The sequence below is a fragment of the Otolemur garnettii genome, unplaced genomic scaffold (assembly GCF_000181295.1).
Source record: "Otolemur garnettii isolate 467f Iridium unplaced genomic scaffold, OtoGar3 scaffold00078, whole genome shotgun sequence".
NCBI classification, from domain to species: domain Eukaryota; kingdom Metazoa; phylum Chordata; class Mammalia; order Primates; family Galagidae; genus Otolemur; species Otolemur garnettii.
The window spans coordinates 7,852,336-7,869,651 of record NW_003852473.1 but is presented as its reverse complement, the minus strand read 5'-3'; the positions used below and the strand labels follow the sequence as shown (position 1 = coordinate 7,869,651).

The 17,316-nt window shown below is 35.0% G+C and overlaps 1 protein-coding gene across 1 annotated transcript in view; it reads right to left on the bottom strand.

Annotated features, from left to right (window-relative positions):
• Positions 1-17,316, bottom strand: part of SPATA16 (spermatogenesis associated 16) — a 247,266-nt gene that overhangs the window by 194,275 nt on the left and 35,675 nt on the right. Inside the window, exon 2 of the mRNA XM_003794288.1 lies at positions 5,435-5,580. Within this exon, the coding sequence (XP_003794336.1) occupies positions 5,435-5,580 (146 nt within the window). The remainder of the gene's footprint in view (positions 1-5,434; positions 5,581-17,316) is intronic.

Here is a 17,316-nt window from a genome sequence, read left to right as displayed (position 1 = left end):
CCAGTTTGATGGAAGTAGTTCGGATTGTATGTGAAAACCCCACACTGTACCCCAGAAGTGCATTAATGTACATAGTTACCATTCAATAAAAAAAAAAAAATGAATTCTACCAAACCTTCAGATCACAACTAGTACCTACATTGCATAACCTTTTCCAAAACATAGATAAAGAAGTACTCCTCCCCAGCACATTCTATGAAGCAAAAATCACCTTAATCCCCAAACTAGGAAAGAACCCAACAAAGAAAGAAGATGATATCATTAATGAATATCATTGCAAAAATATTCAATAAGATCTTAGCAAACAGAATTCAATAATACATCAAAAAAATTATACACTATGATCAAGTTGGTTTTATCCTAGGGTTACAAGGATGGTTCAACATATGTAAATCTATAAATATAATACACCACAGAAATAAAATATAAAACAAAGACCATATGATTCTATCAGTTGATTCACAAAAAGCTTTTGATAATATCCAACAGCCTTTCATGATCAGAACACTTAAGAAAGTAGGTTTAGATGGGAAATTTCTTAAAATGATAGACGCCATCTATAGCACACCCACAGCCAATATCATATTGAATGTAGTAAAATTGAAAACATTTCCACTCAGATCTTCAACTAGACAAGGGCGCCCATGGTCACCACTCCTATTCAACATAATAATGGAAGTCCTAGCCATTGCATTCAGGCAAAAGAAGAGGATCAAGAATATTGAAATGGGGTCAGAGGAGGTAAAAAACTTACTCTTTGTGGATGACTTGATTTTATACCTGGAAAACCCCAGGGACATAACTACAAAGCTCTTAGAAGCGATTAAGGAATATAGCAGTGTCTCAGGATACTTACAAATAAGTAGCTTTTATATATGCCAACAACAGTCAAGATGAAAATATAATCAAAGACTATTCTTTTTACAGTAGTGCCAAAGAAGATGAAATACCTGGGAATTTATCTAACAAAGGAAGTGAAAAATCACTATAATGAGAACTATGAAACCCTGAGAAAAGAAACAGCAGAAGATTTTAACAAATGGAAAAACATGCCATGCTCATGGTTGGGAAGAATCAACATTGTTAAAATGTCCATGCTACCTGAAGCAATCTACAGATTTAATGCAATCCCTATTGAAACACCAATGTCTTAATTTAAAGAACTTGAAAAAATAGTACTTCATTTTATATGGAATCAGAAAAAACCTTGAATAGCCAATATATTACTCAGAAATAAAAACAAATCAGGAGGCATCACATTATGATACTTCAGATTACATTAATCCTATAGTGATCAAAACAGCATGAGTACTGGCACAAAAATAGAGATGTAGATGTATGTATAGAGTACAGAAGCAAGAGATGAACACAAGCACGTATTGTCATTTGCTCTTTGATAAACCTAACAAAAACATACATTGGGGACAGATTTGCTATTTTACAAATGGTGTTGGGAGAATTGGCTAGCAACCTGTAGGAGACTGAAACTGGACCCTCACCTTTCACCATTAACAAAAATTTATTCTCACTGGATAAAAGATTTAAACTTAAGACATGAAACTATAAAATACCAGAAGAGAGTGCAGGGAAAGAAGTATGGAGAATTCTCAAGGAACTAAAAGTTGACCTCCCGTTAGATCTTGTAATATCATTAACTTGTATCTACCCAGATGAACAAAAATCATTTTACAACAAAGACATTTGCACCAGGATGTTTATTGCAGCCCAATTCACAATAGCCAAGTCATGGAAGCAGCTTAAATGCCCATCAACCCATTAATGGATAAACAAATTGTGGTATGTGTACACCATAGAATACTATGCAGCCATAAAAAGAGGGAGACCTTATATCTTTTTTGTTTACCTGGATGGAGCCCAAACATATTCTTCTTAGTAAGGTATCTTAAGAATGGAAAAAAAGTATCCAGTGTTCTCAATACTATTATGAAACCAATATATAAACACTTACACATTCATACCAATGACAAAACACATATATAGTCCAGAAAGGAGGGGAAGAGTATGGAGAGGGGAGGGAAGGGGAAAGGGTGAGTGGAGGGAGGGTATTTGGTGGGATCTCACCTAATGTACACAGTGCATGGATACATTCCAAAACAACTAAGAGCATAGTATAAATGTCTTATCACAAAAATAAGTTAAGTGAGGTGATGATTATGTTAATTAGTTTGATTTAAGCATTCCACATTTTATGGGAAATCATCACATTATACCCCATAAATGTATATAGTTATGATTTAATAAAGATTAAGTTAAAAAAAAGAAAACAGGATATTTTCCCACATATTTGGTACTTTAGACCTTCAATTCTGCAATAAAAATAAACAAAAATTCTAAAGTGGGGACTTATATAAAAGCTAGTATGGATCATTAAAATCTTTACAATTATGTACATAAAAATATAATTATATGATTGGAGAAGAGTTATAGCAATATTTTCTTCATAAGATAGAATTAGAAATCAGTCTTTAGAAATGTTCAAAACACCTACTGACAAAATGCACTGTTGATGAAGTGAACTGACAGTTATATATTTGACTGGTGAGTCTAAGTATTACTTTTGGTTAAAGTAAAAAACTATATCCATATTTGCCACTTTGGATATGTTATGAGAAAAAAAAGAAGGCCATTTGAAAATAGTTGTTTATAGAGACTTTATATCACTTATTATTGTTGTTTAAATGTCAATGTTTAGCTGATCAACTTCAAAATATAACTATTGATCATAAACCAGAAGTTATAGTTTCTATTGTCTTCTATATGACCAAACAATATATATTTATTTTTATCAAGCAAAACTACATGATGATTTTTAAGTTAATTTTGTGTTAACAAGTCTCCTAAAAATATGCAGTAGACCTCACATTTACATAAAATTAAAGATGCTTCAGCAAATGCAAATAAATGCAAGAAAGGAGTATTTTAATTTTGATTCATGATTAGTATCAACCATCACCATGTGATAATAATACAAAAGCTGAATCCTGCATTCAGTGTGTAGCAAATGGCTGTGAGTTATTAAAGATCAAGTATCCTGATTAATTAATCAATTTATTTTTTAAAACATATTTATTGATTCATATTTCAAAGTCTTTTTTCAAGTATAAGATCTTCAAAAATGTCTTAATATTACAAACATACCCACTGACTGTTGCAGTTCTGCCTTATGACAAGAACAGCTAAATGATTTACTTCACTTGGTGCATTATCAATGGTATGAATTGACTGTTTAACCTTTATTGATTTGTAATTCCTATTTAATGTTCAGCTTGGAAACAGAAGAAAAAATTATTTTATAGTAGGAAAGAATGCACAAAGTTAATTCTAAACTAATAGGGAAGATCATTTACTACTCATTGTTGTGTCTGTTCCCCTCAGTAACTTTACAGATCTTGAAAGGCCACCACTAGTTTTGGAACAAAGGTTTCCTAATTCTAGATAGTGATCCTATTGAAACTTACTCTTATATTCTCAGAAATTATAGCATCTTAATAATCTTATACCAGGATTGCAGTAGAGTTGTTTTTTGTTTGTTTGTTTGTTTTGAGATAGAGTCTCACTATGTCACCCTGGGTAGTGTGCAGTGGCGTCACAGCTTGCAGCACCTCAAAATTTTGGGCTTAAGTAATTCTCTTGCCTCAGCCTCCCAAGTAGCTGGGATTCTAGGTGCCCACTACAATGCCCGGCTATTTTTTTGGTTGTTGTTGTTGCAGTTGTTGTTTAGGTGGCCCTGGGTGGCATCGTACCTGCCACCCTCGGTGTATGTGGCTGGTGCTCTAACTGCTGTGCTATGGGTGCCAAGCCATACTGTAGAGTTTTGCTCTTTCATTCCTATAACTTATTTTTAATAACATTGAATTGAATTTTGACTTGTCCTCGCCATTTGTAATTTTATTATTAAATACAATTGAAAAGCCCATCAAACACACACTAGTATCAAGAAAATATTTTCTTTATATGTAATGAAGGCCATGGAGAAAGTAGAATATAATTACTTTCAGTGCATCTCAATTTGTTGTTTACATATGCTCATAGATTTTCTGAGCTAGTCCCAAATACAAATATTTTTCCTTCTATGCTTACAGGTCACCCAAGTAACCCAGAAATTGCAATATTTTGACATACTAAAATACATGTTACCTTTCCAATATATATATATATTTTTCAAATGGAAATGGAGTAATATTCTTTGACAGACCATATCTCTTGATAATGGATTTGGAACCTATGGTTGCATACAGTGTTCCCAGATAATATAGAGTGTAGAATTTTCTTTTCATTATAAAGGGAATCTGTTTTTAGTTTTTATAGTTTACTTAAGCAGGAGAATTTCTTTAAGTAGGCCATCTTGTAAATTTCAAAATTATTTAGTTGCCTGTTGGTTAAGCTCAAGCCCAGTACTGGGCTGTGAAAAATCTCTGGTAGAAAGAACTTTAGCTTCCTAGTGTATGTGGGTTTGTAAGTGACTTTTACCATGTTGACAAATCTGTCACTTACATGGGTCTTATTACAACTGATAATTATGTTCCCCAGGGTTATTAACAAAGCAGGAATCATATTTTCATGTTGATATGAGGTTTGCTGTTTATCTCCAATAGAAATACAGGATGTGAGATAAGAAAACCAGCAACCTGAAAGTTCTAGGTAAAGTGCTCTAAGGCAGGCAGAGAGGAAGAAAGGCATCATGATTTCAAAGAAAGAGTTCTTTGAGTGGCGTAACATAATCACTTCAGCTGTGCTGCAGATTAAAACTGATTGTTACCCATGAGAGCAAGACTTAGAAAATAAAACACAGGAGAGGTGCATTTTTATAAAAGAAAAGATAGGCCTGGGAAACCCTGGGGATTCTAGGAAGTCATATGGTAGAATAACGATACAGAGGTCTAACGAAGAATAGAAATATAAAAGGGAAAATGTGATGGAGTAGATGTAAAGTGTATCCACACCTTCAGAAACATGTCCTGCAAGAAGGCTGACATCCTTTGACTCAGCCCTGTGGTCACTAAATAATCCACCACTTTCGAGTCATGTGTCATGCTTCCCAGTCAGAAATGCCCTGCACTTACCCCATCTCTTCTGGAATTGTGGGAACCCTTCTCACCCTTCATGCCGCCTTCCTCCTTGCTCTGTTCTACCCCTCCTTTCCTCCTTGCAGCACCCTGGCTGTAGCTGACGGCCTTTTCACCTTGCGTGGCATTCTGAGTTTCCTTATGCGTCTGTTTCTTCCATTAGGTTTTCAGATTCTCTTTGTGGTCTTTATGATTATCTCACTCAACATAAATCAAGCAGTAAATAAATATTTTTGGTTTCATCTTTAAATTGAAATGAGATGGAAGGGGATTAGGCAAGCTCAGGTAGCATCCTCTGCTAGCCTGAGCAGCCCTTAGCTGTGATGATTCTAATAGAATTTGTTTACCTGTGTGCATGATTCAGGGCAAGGTCAGGTTTTCTCATCCGTAGATAGCAGGTAACAAGCTTTGTCTCGATGAAACTCGCCACGCTTGCTATGTCTTCAGCTGACGCTTCGAAGGGTTTTCCCAGAACTGCCCCTTTGCTGCAAAGCTTAAAAAATACAATATTTTAAATTTCCTAATAACCTTGTCATCTAACTTACTTTTAAAGAAGCAAAATATGTATATGTACATGTACTTTTTGCAAACTACAAGTAAAATATTAATGTTTTGATTGTAAATTAAATAAATTGTTCCTGCTCACTGTTATGGACTATAATATAAAGTAAGAGACACATTTTACTCTACAATGCTTCCTGTAAAATGTTTTAAAAGTATGATAGATTTTAAAGGAGTGCCAATTGCTAAGAATGTCTGTTTTAAAAATAAAGCATACAATAAGCAAAGATATTAACAGAAAGCCAGGCATAAATCATATTAAATACCAGTGCTTTTATAAAAACCCAGCCGAGCAATGCTCCAGCACACGATTGAGTTTGATTTAATATAATAAGGGGTATCGGAAGTAAACTCCTCGGAGCCATTAACATGATCAGTGATTAATTTGAGTCTGAATCATATTCTCTAGGATGTTATTGAAAGAAAAGAAGTGAAAATTTATTAGAATATATTGGCAGAGGTCGCAGTATCTGAAAACCATGGCAAGAATGTGGAATACTTAATAAAAATTCCAGGAAGTCAATGGTTTCTGGGCATCCGAGATAAACTGTAGAGGAAGAAAATAATTTTTATGTGAGAACCCCATACATTGAGAAGTGTCAATAATATGACAAGGGTAGATGGGCCCCTCTTTCCCCCTGGAGTTTGCTGCTGTTTGTTGGAATTGAGATGAGTGGGAGGGTAACGGCCCCAGCCGCTGGGCAGTGCCTGCACAGGGCACCTGCTTCTTGGCCCCTCTCTACCCTGGAATGTGCATGCACCAGGAAAGCCTTTCTCACCAAAGATAGTGGTATTTATATATCTTAATATAAAATTTCTTTTATTTTAAATCCTGTTTAAATAATATACTTTAAAATAATTTTTGTTTCATCAACTCGAGACTGGTTTCCCATTAACACTATTATCAATTATTTTTTTAAAGTGCAAGTTGTTTAAATATGGCTATATTCTGTTTTAAGATATAGCTCCTTGGGTGGCACCTGTGGCTCAGTGGGTAGGGCACTGGCCCCATACACTGAGGGTGGAGGGTTCAAACCTCGCCCCGGCTAAACTGCAACAAAAAAATAGCCAGGTATTGTGGCAGCACCTGTAGTTCCAGCTACATGGGAGGCTGAGGCTGACTCAAGGCCAAGAGCTGGAGGTTGCAGCGAGCTGTGATGGCACAGCACTCTACCGAGGGTGACAAAGTGAGACTCTGTCTCAGAAAAAAAGTATTTCCTTTGTTTATTTCATCCTCAAACTATAAGCTAGAAAAGAGTACAGAACCTAGGTGCTGAGTGCCCAGAGTCTCAAGTTGGCAGTTATTTGATGCCATTATCTTTTGCTTGGGTATCCTATTCGCTCTGGAGATTCATATTATTTTTAGAACCCTTTGCAAGTTGAAATGAGTGAAAAATATTACTTTATTCACTCCCTCAATAAATATTTATTGACTACACTATGTTCCAGATAAGACTGCTGCTTCCACATTTTATTTTGAATTAATTAGGTTTTTTCCCCATAAATTTTGGCTATTTTTAGCTCTGTATAAACTTGTTTCCTATTTCCTACCTATTTCCATCAGCATGTTAATCTTTTTTTATTAATTATAATAGCTATTTATATCTATAAGCTATTATTTATATTCCGTTAATAACTATACATACCAGGTACCTGATCAAATGCCCCCAAACATTCTTCAGAAAAGTGTTAACTTTCATCCATGTTTTTATAAAGGCTCTCCAAAGTGAACATTACTAAACACTTTTCTTGATCATTTTGAGAAAAAAAGTGAAGACTATTTTGTGGAAGATACATTTAAAACTACTTTAGTCAGTGCTAAGTTTGGGTGTTTCATAAAGAACACCTGACAACTTTGATATAAAAGAGGGAAATTATTTAATGCAGATGTAGTAATTATTCCTGAGAATCAGATCTCAGTCAATGTGGTTGTAAATAGCCCTTAAACTATAATTTGAAGAGGTGTTATGAACATGCTAGTGTGACACAGTTTCGCTCTTCTACCAATCTGATCCCACGGGACCCACAAATACCTAAGCATACAGTTCTCTGGAATAAAAGATTTTTTGTATGACATAACTACAAACCACAGATCAGTGGGAAACAAAATTAGTAGAGATTTTGTAGTTTATTTATTAAAGTTCTAGACCTTCTCAATTATTTTATTCTTTTAAGTGAAATCAACATTTCCCCCCAAGTTGTAAATACCCCAAACTCCTCTTCCCATAAAATCTTAAAAAAACAAAAAAGGAACAAGCTGCACATGTGCTCCTTGTTCTTTCTTAGCACTCTGTCTGTGGGATGGATGCAGAGGTCATTCATGGGACAGCTCCTTGGTGGTGGACAGAAGCAGCCTTCAGATTTTACAACATTAAAGGCTTTGTCTATAAACTGAGAGAAAGTGAAGAATAAAAGCCTGATCTTCTAATGTCTGCAAAAGTCTCTATTTGTCTAAGATTGGAGGCCATAAAAGGGATAAAAATGATCAATTTTAGCATGCTAATGAGAATACTTCATGAAACCAAACTATAACACAGCGTGAAAGACAAGGATAATTTTTCATTCACATTAAAGTTGGAACACAGGCAGTCTCCTGAGTAGGCTTTATGTATATTTGTGGTAATCTCACTTTATCAATCAAGTGTTGTAAGGTGGAGAACTTTATGGATTTTATCAAAGAGTGCTTTATTCTCTTCTAAAATAGCACATCTTTAAAATAAGCTTTGGGACATGGAAAACTATTAAATATGTTGATGTTAAAGGTAGAATTATAGGTACCTATAGACAAAATGCTGGAGTCAGGAACATGAAGAATATTCCAAATATGTTACAGAATTTAAAAATGTCCATATAGACTTTATACACGTTGAGAAGTTAATTCTCCAGAAGATCAAAGACTTTAATGTAGTGTGAATTTGTCGGAATGTAAGAAGGGTGACTTTGTTAAACTTATATTTGTTTAAAACTATGTAGTTTAAATCTCTGATAAAATAAGTCATGGAGTTAAAGAATAAAAAACTTTTAAATTGCCAGAACTAGTATATCAGCAAGAAGACTTTTAATTAGGAAAAATTAATGTTAGGTGTTAATTTTCTATTTCAAAGAAGAACCTTACAATATTTTTGAATTCAGTATGGACAAATTAAAAGTGGAATATTAATGTAAGGAAAAATGCAGCCAAATTCTTATGAATATAGCTATTATTTTAATAAGATGCAACAATGAGATTTCAGGGCTAAATTAGAATCATAACCTCATATTTTAATAAGAAAATATGTATTTTACCAAAAAATGATCATTTTCTGAAAATAACATGATAGTTATACTTTGAAGTTAAAAATCACTTTTCAGGATTCTCAAAGTTCTATCACCTTACTCTATTATAATGGCTTTTATTATTTATTTGTGTTTGAAATTTCAGACTAATATGAGGGTGTAATTCATTAGGTTACAGTGTTTGCATTTGTTAGGTGAGATCCTTGTTGTAGTTGTGCCACTCCCCCCCAACTTACTTTGTGCCCATTAGATGAGACCACACCACCCCACCTCCTTTGCCCTCTTTCCCCTCCCTCCAGTTTGAATTAAATTGAGATTTTCTCTTGTGTGGCAGTGTATTAGTTCATCTCCTGGCTTCATGTTAGTATTGAATATATTGGATATTTGCTTTTCCATTCTTGTGTACTTTGCTAAAGAGAAAGTTCTTCAACTCTATCCAGGTTAATACAAAACATGTAAAGTCTCCATCTATTTCTATGACTGAATAGTACTCCATGGTATACATATACCACAGTTTATTTATCCATTAATGGGTTGATGGGCACCTGGGTGGATTTCACATCTTGGCAATTGTGAATTGAGCTGCAATAAACAATCTAGTGCAAGTGTCCTTAGGATAGAATGATTTTTTTTTCTTCGGGATAGATAGATTCCTAGTAATGGGATTGCAGGATTATTTGGAAGGTATATTTTAAGTTCTTTGGGATAGGATGGCTTTTATTAAAAAGTCCAAAAACAATAGATGCTGATGTAGATGCAGAGAGAAAGGCGTGTGTCTATGTTGTTATGAGACTGCACATTAGTACAACCTCTGTGGAAAATAGTACAGAGAGTTCTCAAAGAACTAAAAGTACACTTACTATTTGATCCAGCATTCCCACCACTATTCAAAGGAGAATAAGTCATTTTATCAAGAAAAAAAAACACCTGCACTCAAATGTTTATTGCAGCACAATTCACTATTGCAAAGTTCTTTTAAGAAACAAATATTTAACTTATTTTTAGAAATTGGGCATAAAGATTTCAAAGCTTATTTAAAAACATAGAAAAAAAGTTACATTAATAGCATAAATTGTTATGGCATGAGCGAGAAGGACCACCAGACAAATCAGTTGTAAAATGCCAGTGAAGCCTTTATTAAGACTGGCTGGCCCACTGCCTTCTTAAGTCAGAAGTGCAGTCCTGACCAGTTTGGAAACAGTTTTCCTAGGGTTAATGATGAAGCACAGAAGCAGCAAGCAAATGACCGATTTCACAACCAGTAGGTACAGAAACAGATTTATGGCACTGTGGTTACTGGTCAACTAGCTAAGCAAAAAATATTTTTAGAATAATGGAGTAACTTGCCCTGTTTTTGTAAGGTCCCTGGGTGCCAGTGAGACTTCTCCTTTTCCTCATTTCCACATCTTTGTCTCTTTGCGGGGAGGGTCAGGAGGTTATCAGTAACCGTGGGAGGTTATTCATAATGGTGGGCTAGATCTCGACCCCTCATCCACCGTCTCAAAATAATAGTAAGTATTTTACTGTGGGTCATCTTCTTAAAAATACAGCCACACATTTTTCTTTAATTAGGTTCATCATTAGCAAGATTATATTGCTAATAGGTTCTCTCATTTAAACACTGTATGAAGAGTGTTTGCTCACTCTATTTCTTGCATATAATTTTGAGTGATCCCTGACAATTGAAAAGAGAGCAATAAATCTTTATGTACATGGCACTATTTGGGTTATCAAATGTTTATCATTTAATCAGTAATTTAAAAAATTTTTATATACTTTTTATAATTTTTGGAAATTATAAACAAACTGAGAGGAGAGAGAACGTTATTCACAACCCTATCACCATATATAATTGCCACTAATGTTTGCCACATTTTTTCTGTACTTTTTCTGGTTTTGTATCATAATAGAGGATAAACAATATGTAATTTTATTTTGCTTTTTCATGTATTTTTCATTTTCTTTTATTAATTAGAAAACTAAAAGATGTAAATTAAAATATACTCATGTTACAAATACAGTTGAAGATTTCAATTCCCCCTTTCTGCAAATGACAGAAATACTAGAACAAAATCAGTAAAGACACAGGCCTGAACAACACAAAGAACAGGGTGTAACTGACACATACATGTAAGATATATGTACATGTCTTGTGCATAAATATAATGTTACATTATTTCTATATATATGTTACATATTATATATATTTATATTATATATATTTATGAATAAAATAAAATAAATAAGTTAATAAAAATAATAAATAAAATTTTATTTGTGAATGAATAAAATCAAATAAATGTCTGTGCATAAAACATTTTACACAACAATAGTAGAATGTATGTTTTTTCCCTGGCCTGTGTAATACAGACCACGTCTTGGACCATAAAACAAACTTCAAGACATTGATAAACTGAAGTAATTCTGAGTATGTTCTGTGGCCATAATGGAGTCAAAACAGTAAAAAATAACCAAAATAATCCAATTTGAGAGTGAACAAAAGATATGAATAGATATTTCACTGAAAAGGATAAATAGATGGCAAATAAACATATTAAAAAGATGTTTGACATCAGTAGTCATTAGAGAAATGCAGATTAAAACTATAATGAGATGCACCAATCAGAATGACTAAAATAAAAAAAAAGGAGCGCCCCAAACTGAGAATGCGGAGAAATGCATCTATCACCCATCACTGATAGCCATGTGAAATGGTATAGCCACGGGAGAGAACAGTACGGCAGCTTTTTAAAAAATATGCAACTAACGAAGTATATTAGGAATGGAAAAACAAATACCACACGTACTCGCTCATGGGTGGGAGCCAAATGGAGGTAAGTATGTTCATAAAGTGGTGTAACGGACATTGACTACTAAGAAAAGGGAAGGGTGGGAAGGCAGGAAGCGGTGTAAGGGATATACATCTAACTATTGGATACAACGTACACTACTCTGGTGACAGTACACTTGAAGTCGTGACTTCAGCAATATACATTTCATTCAGGTAACAAAAAACATTTGTACCCCCTACAGGTATTGAAATACAAAAACAAAAAAGAGAGAGGGAGAGAAAGTGAGAGAAAAAAAGGTATGTAACTGCCACACAGCCTAAATACATTCATGGGTACTTATTTCAGAAAAATTAAGAGTTACGGTTACACAAAAATCTATACAAGAGTGTTTATAGCAACTAAGTTCATAAAATAACCCCATACTGGAAGCAACCTAAGTGTCCTTCAATGGGTGAATGATTAAACATAATGGTACATGCATCCTATGAGTACCCCTCAGCAATAGGAAGGAAAAACTAGTGATACATAAAATGACTTAAATGAATCTTTGGAGAATATGCTGAGTGAGAAAAACCAATTCCAAAGGGTTCTATACAGTGTGATTACACGACACAATTACAGGAATGGAGAACAGACTAGGGACCATGAGGGCTTAGAGACTGGATAGGGGCTGTCATTATTAAAGGCCAACAGGAAGGAACCCTGTGGTGATGGAGCTGTAATGTATCTGGACATTTGTGGGTGGATATGCAGATGCACATGCCACAAAATTGTGCAGAAGTAGTGCACACACCCACATACAAACACATGCCCTGGTGCCAGTAAAACTGGAGAAATCTTAAGGTTGGTGGATTGCATTAATGTTAATATTCTAGCTGGGATACTGTGCTATAATTTTGCCAGACATTGCCACTGGGAGAAACTGCATAAATGGTACATGGAAGAGCTTTTGGTATTTCAACTGCATATTTATTTACAATTTTCTCAAAGTAAAATTTAATTTAAAAATAATCATGTTAAAGGCTGGGCACGGTGGCTCAGGCCTGTAATCCTAGCACTCTGAGAGGCCAAGGCAGGCTGGTCGCTTTAGCTCACAAGTTTGAGGCCAGACTGAACAACAGTGAGACCCCCATCTCTAAAACCAGCCAGACATGGTGGTATGCTCTGGTAGCCCCAGCTACTTGGGAGGCTGAGGCTGGAGGATTGCTTGAGCCTAAGAGTTTGAGGCCACAGCACTCTACCCAGGGTGACAAACTGAGACTCTGTGTCAAAAAAAAAAAAATGATAATAACCATGTTAAGATTTAGGTGTCTTTCATTTTATCCCTTCCTTTTTAAAGGATAATTGTAATAATGTTTATCTGAGGGTTGGGATGAGAAAATAAATCATATCTTAAGAAAAGAGTTTTCTGTAAGATTTTTCTGTGTCAAATTATAGATTTATTTCGATAATAAGAGGTAACATCTCTTGATGATATTTGCTTTGAAGTTTTACTTACACACCTCTAAAAAAGGATAACATTAGTATTTCCACATTCTTGTTATTGTAGTCTGTTGGGCCATGAGATAAAGACTGTGTTTAGTGATATTCACAAAGGGAAACCAGCAAGTCCTTTTGTACAATGACTTAATCATTTTTGTTTCTATTTTTTTCTTAATGACCTTTCAGCGTCCAAGTAATTTTTTCAAAAAAAAGTCTATATGGGTGGTAACTAACTTTTCTGAGCTCATGAATAGTTAAGAGTGTATTTTTACTGATGTGTAACGTAGTTGAGTTGGGAATTCTTGGGAGAGAACTGTTCTCCAGCAATACACAGTTCTCCATTTACATTCTGGTATTTAGCATGCAGAGAAAAAAAAGTTTTTTGAAATCAAATATAATTTAAAATAGGTTCTTATGTTGATTTTTTTCTTTATTCCCAAGTGTATAGCATTTTTTTCTTCTTCTAATTCAAAATTACTACTACCATGACTCCAGAGATGTTCTATTTTCAGCTATTTTTCTTGCAAAGAGGTAAAATCTTTGTTTGCATTCACATCTATTTTTTTCCAACTTAGAAAAGTTTTCATCAGTTATATCTCTGATTATTGGTCCCAATCTAACTGTGTGTCTTCTTTATTAAGAAAATTATTCTTATGTTGCATCACTCACCTCTATTTTTCATTATTTATTAGGGTCTCTGACTTTTTTTTTACCTCTGCATTTTAGGAGAGCATTTCAAGACTCTTGGCTACATCACTAATTTTATTTTTATATTTGTGCAATACTTTTTATAAAAGCAATACTGTGATAACAAGTGCAAACATTTAAATAGTGCTATGTTACAGGCAATAAAGTGATGAAAACCTATTAATTCATTTAATAATCACCGTAGGTAGGAAGTATTATTTTCATGCTCATTTTACAGATGAGAAAATTGGAATTCAGAGAACTTAAGTAACTTGCTCAGTCCACAGAATTTGGGATTTTCCCCGGACTTCTGGCCCTAGCGTCTGTGATCATTGCACTGGGGCTGCCCAGTGCCATTCCATGAACAACTAATCCATGATTAGATACGTGTAGAAACACGTGAGTCCACACTCAATAAATGCTGGCTGTTAGAACTTATAAGATCTAAGCCTGTATGTGATAATGTAGTTACTTTGCAATATGAATAACTACTTTAAAATAAGCATGCTGTTAACATCTTCATGTTAAAGTCATTGATATTATGAGTTAAAGTGCATGGCAAGGAGAAGAGAAGATTTGTAGTATTAATTCATCTCTCCTCTGCCATGTTTCTGATCTGCTTTACACATCAGATGGCCAGAGTTTAGGGGTATCGCTGAAGGAAAAAAAAACTCCCAAAGGTTACTGTGTATCATCTGCATGCTTCAGAGCATAAGCAAATTACTGGCTGGTCAGATGAAGGGGAAACACAGTGGGATGAACCCACTGTGGCCACACCTCTATTTTAAGACTATCTGGCCAAAAAAAAAAAAAGACTGAAGCAAAGTTATTTTAACAAATAGGAGTAGAAGTGATTACTTTCTCCTGTCGTTCAACAGCTTATCACCCGGGGAGTAACCTCACAAATTTAATAGAGGTCACATCTTGGCCTACTTGGCTGAAAACCATTGCTCCTGAAGCTCTGACAGTACTTTTAAGTCCACTGATGTGTGAACAAAATTCTCTGTCTCTCTCAACCCTGCATCCTCTGCCTCTTCCAGGGGACATTCAGTAGATCCGTGTGGCACCATGTGGAAAGTTACAAGGGATGATCTCTCTGATTCACTCCTCTTTCGTATCACAAAATGATAGAAAATTTAAGACCAATGAGAGTTATCCGACAGTGTAGAGCTTCCTTCCTCTCTGTTAAAGGAGTAGAAAAAGGTATTTGTTGAAAATGAAAACTATGAGTTGCAACTTTCAGGCTCGAACATTTAATTTGGTATCCGATAGAAATTTTAGAGGCCCTGCTGAGGAATGTGCAGGTTGGACCCTAATAATTGGGCTTAATTCTTGTCTCCCCATATATATAAACCCACATAAATAGACTTTTTAAAAAGTACAATAGCTGCAAAAATCTCCCAGACAACAGTTAGCATTTTCAAAGCACAAAGGCCCAAGGTAGAACAGTGATAAAAAATAGATTGTTACTCAGACCTGTTGCACGCCCAACTCGTAGACACAAGATGTTTTGCAGCTAGAATGCCAACAGTCTCCACTTTCCTCTCAGTACTCATTTCTGGGGCTTTCAGTGCTATTTCACCCCCCTCATTCCAGTATTAGTGCATTTCTTTGTATCCATGTATAAAGGTCAGTATCCAAGGTGGAAGTGAACAAGCATTCCCACATTCATATTAATAATTTGATTTCACTTCATACTGATTCTTTGCTTACTGCTTCTAGTTTAAGATGTATTCTGCAATTTGTTTCGAATTCTTTGTAACTTCCATTATTTCCACCAATTCCCCAATTTCAATTAATTATTCAAAATAATCAGAAGACTACTGGCTTTCAGAATGATTCTTCATGTCTTTGATCCAAGACAACATCTTCAGGGTTCAATGTTGAGCCATCTTCAGCTCTGTTCCTTTTACACTGGCTTCACTCCCAAGGTCTCTGTCCCACATAGCAAAGAAGGTCCCTCAGTGCTAGGCATCTGTGCATGACACCTGTGCCTGAGAAGGGCTGCGGCAGAGCAAGAGGCATTTCTCCAGAGGAGTCCCATTCTGCAGGACTGGAAAAGAAATGCAGACCATGGCAAAACCCCACACTCCCATGACTGAGTCCACAGAAAGTGACAGTCACAAAAAACATAGTAAAACCATAAAAAATAATTGATAAAGGAATGGAACAGATAATCCATAAATGATGAAACACAAACAACTAACCTAGCTACAAAAAAAGGTTTAGTCTTAGAAGTAATTAAGGAAAGAAGGTGGTAAAGTTTTACAGAATAATAAACCCACATTTTCTAATCCAGCTCTGGGTAAAAGACATGGGGAAAAAAGCTATGATATTTTTTCCTAAGTAAAACACAGAAGCTTACAACAAAAACTAAAATAAATGAATTAAGTATTCAAGTAAAAGAACCCCAAGGAAAGCAAAAGGAAAAAAAAGTAAGAAAGCCATGATAGTAGCCAAAATGAATGAATTTGAAAGCAGAGTGAGAGAAGAAATTAACCTAAGAGTGTGTTGCTTTAAACAAATGCACTACAAATCTCTGGAACTCTAGTTAAGAAATAAATAGGGTAAACAAAACTACTTAATACTGAGGATGAGCAGGAAATGAAACCACTCACACATAGGTCTTTACAGTGTTCTAAGAAGGTAAAGTTCTCCACTGCAAGGACAGATTTTAAAATCTGGATGAAACCGATGATTTTCTAGGAAAATATAAATTAACAAAACTGATGAAAAGCATGGTAAATCTAAACTAAATAATAATCAAGAAAGAAAAAAGCAGAGGTGAAGAAGCTTGGCTCAATTTTTTTTTTTAACTATTTATTTCAGAATGCTCCAGAGTGTTGAAAAGATGAGAAAGTGGAGACTGTTGGCATTCTAGCTGCAAAACATCTTGTGTCTACGAGTTGGGCGTGCAACAGGTCTGAGTAACAATCTATTTTTTATCACTGTTCTACCTTGGGCCTTTGTGCTTTGAAAATGCTAACTGTTGTCTGGGAGATTTTTGCAGCTATTGTACTTTTTAAAAAGTCTATTTATGTGGGTTTATATATATGGGGAGACAAGAATTAAGCCCAATTATTAGGGTCCAACCTGCACATTCCTCAGCAGGGCCTCTAAAATTTCTATCGGATACCAAATTAAATGTTCGAGCCTGAAAGTTGCAACTCATAGTTTTCATTTTCAACAAATACCTTTTTCTACTCCTTTAACAGAGAGGAAGGAAGCTCTACACTGTCGGATAACTCTCATTGGTCTTAAATTTTCTATCATTTTGTGATACGAAAGAGGAGTGAATCAGAGAGATCATCCCTTGTAACTTTCCACATGGTGCCACATGGATCTACTGAATGTCCCCTGGAAGAGGCAGAGGATGCAGGGTTGAGAGAGACAGAGAATTTTGTTCACACATCAGTGGACTTAAAAGTACT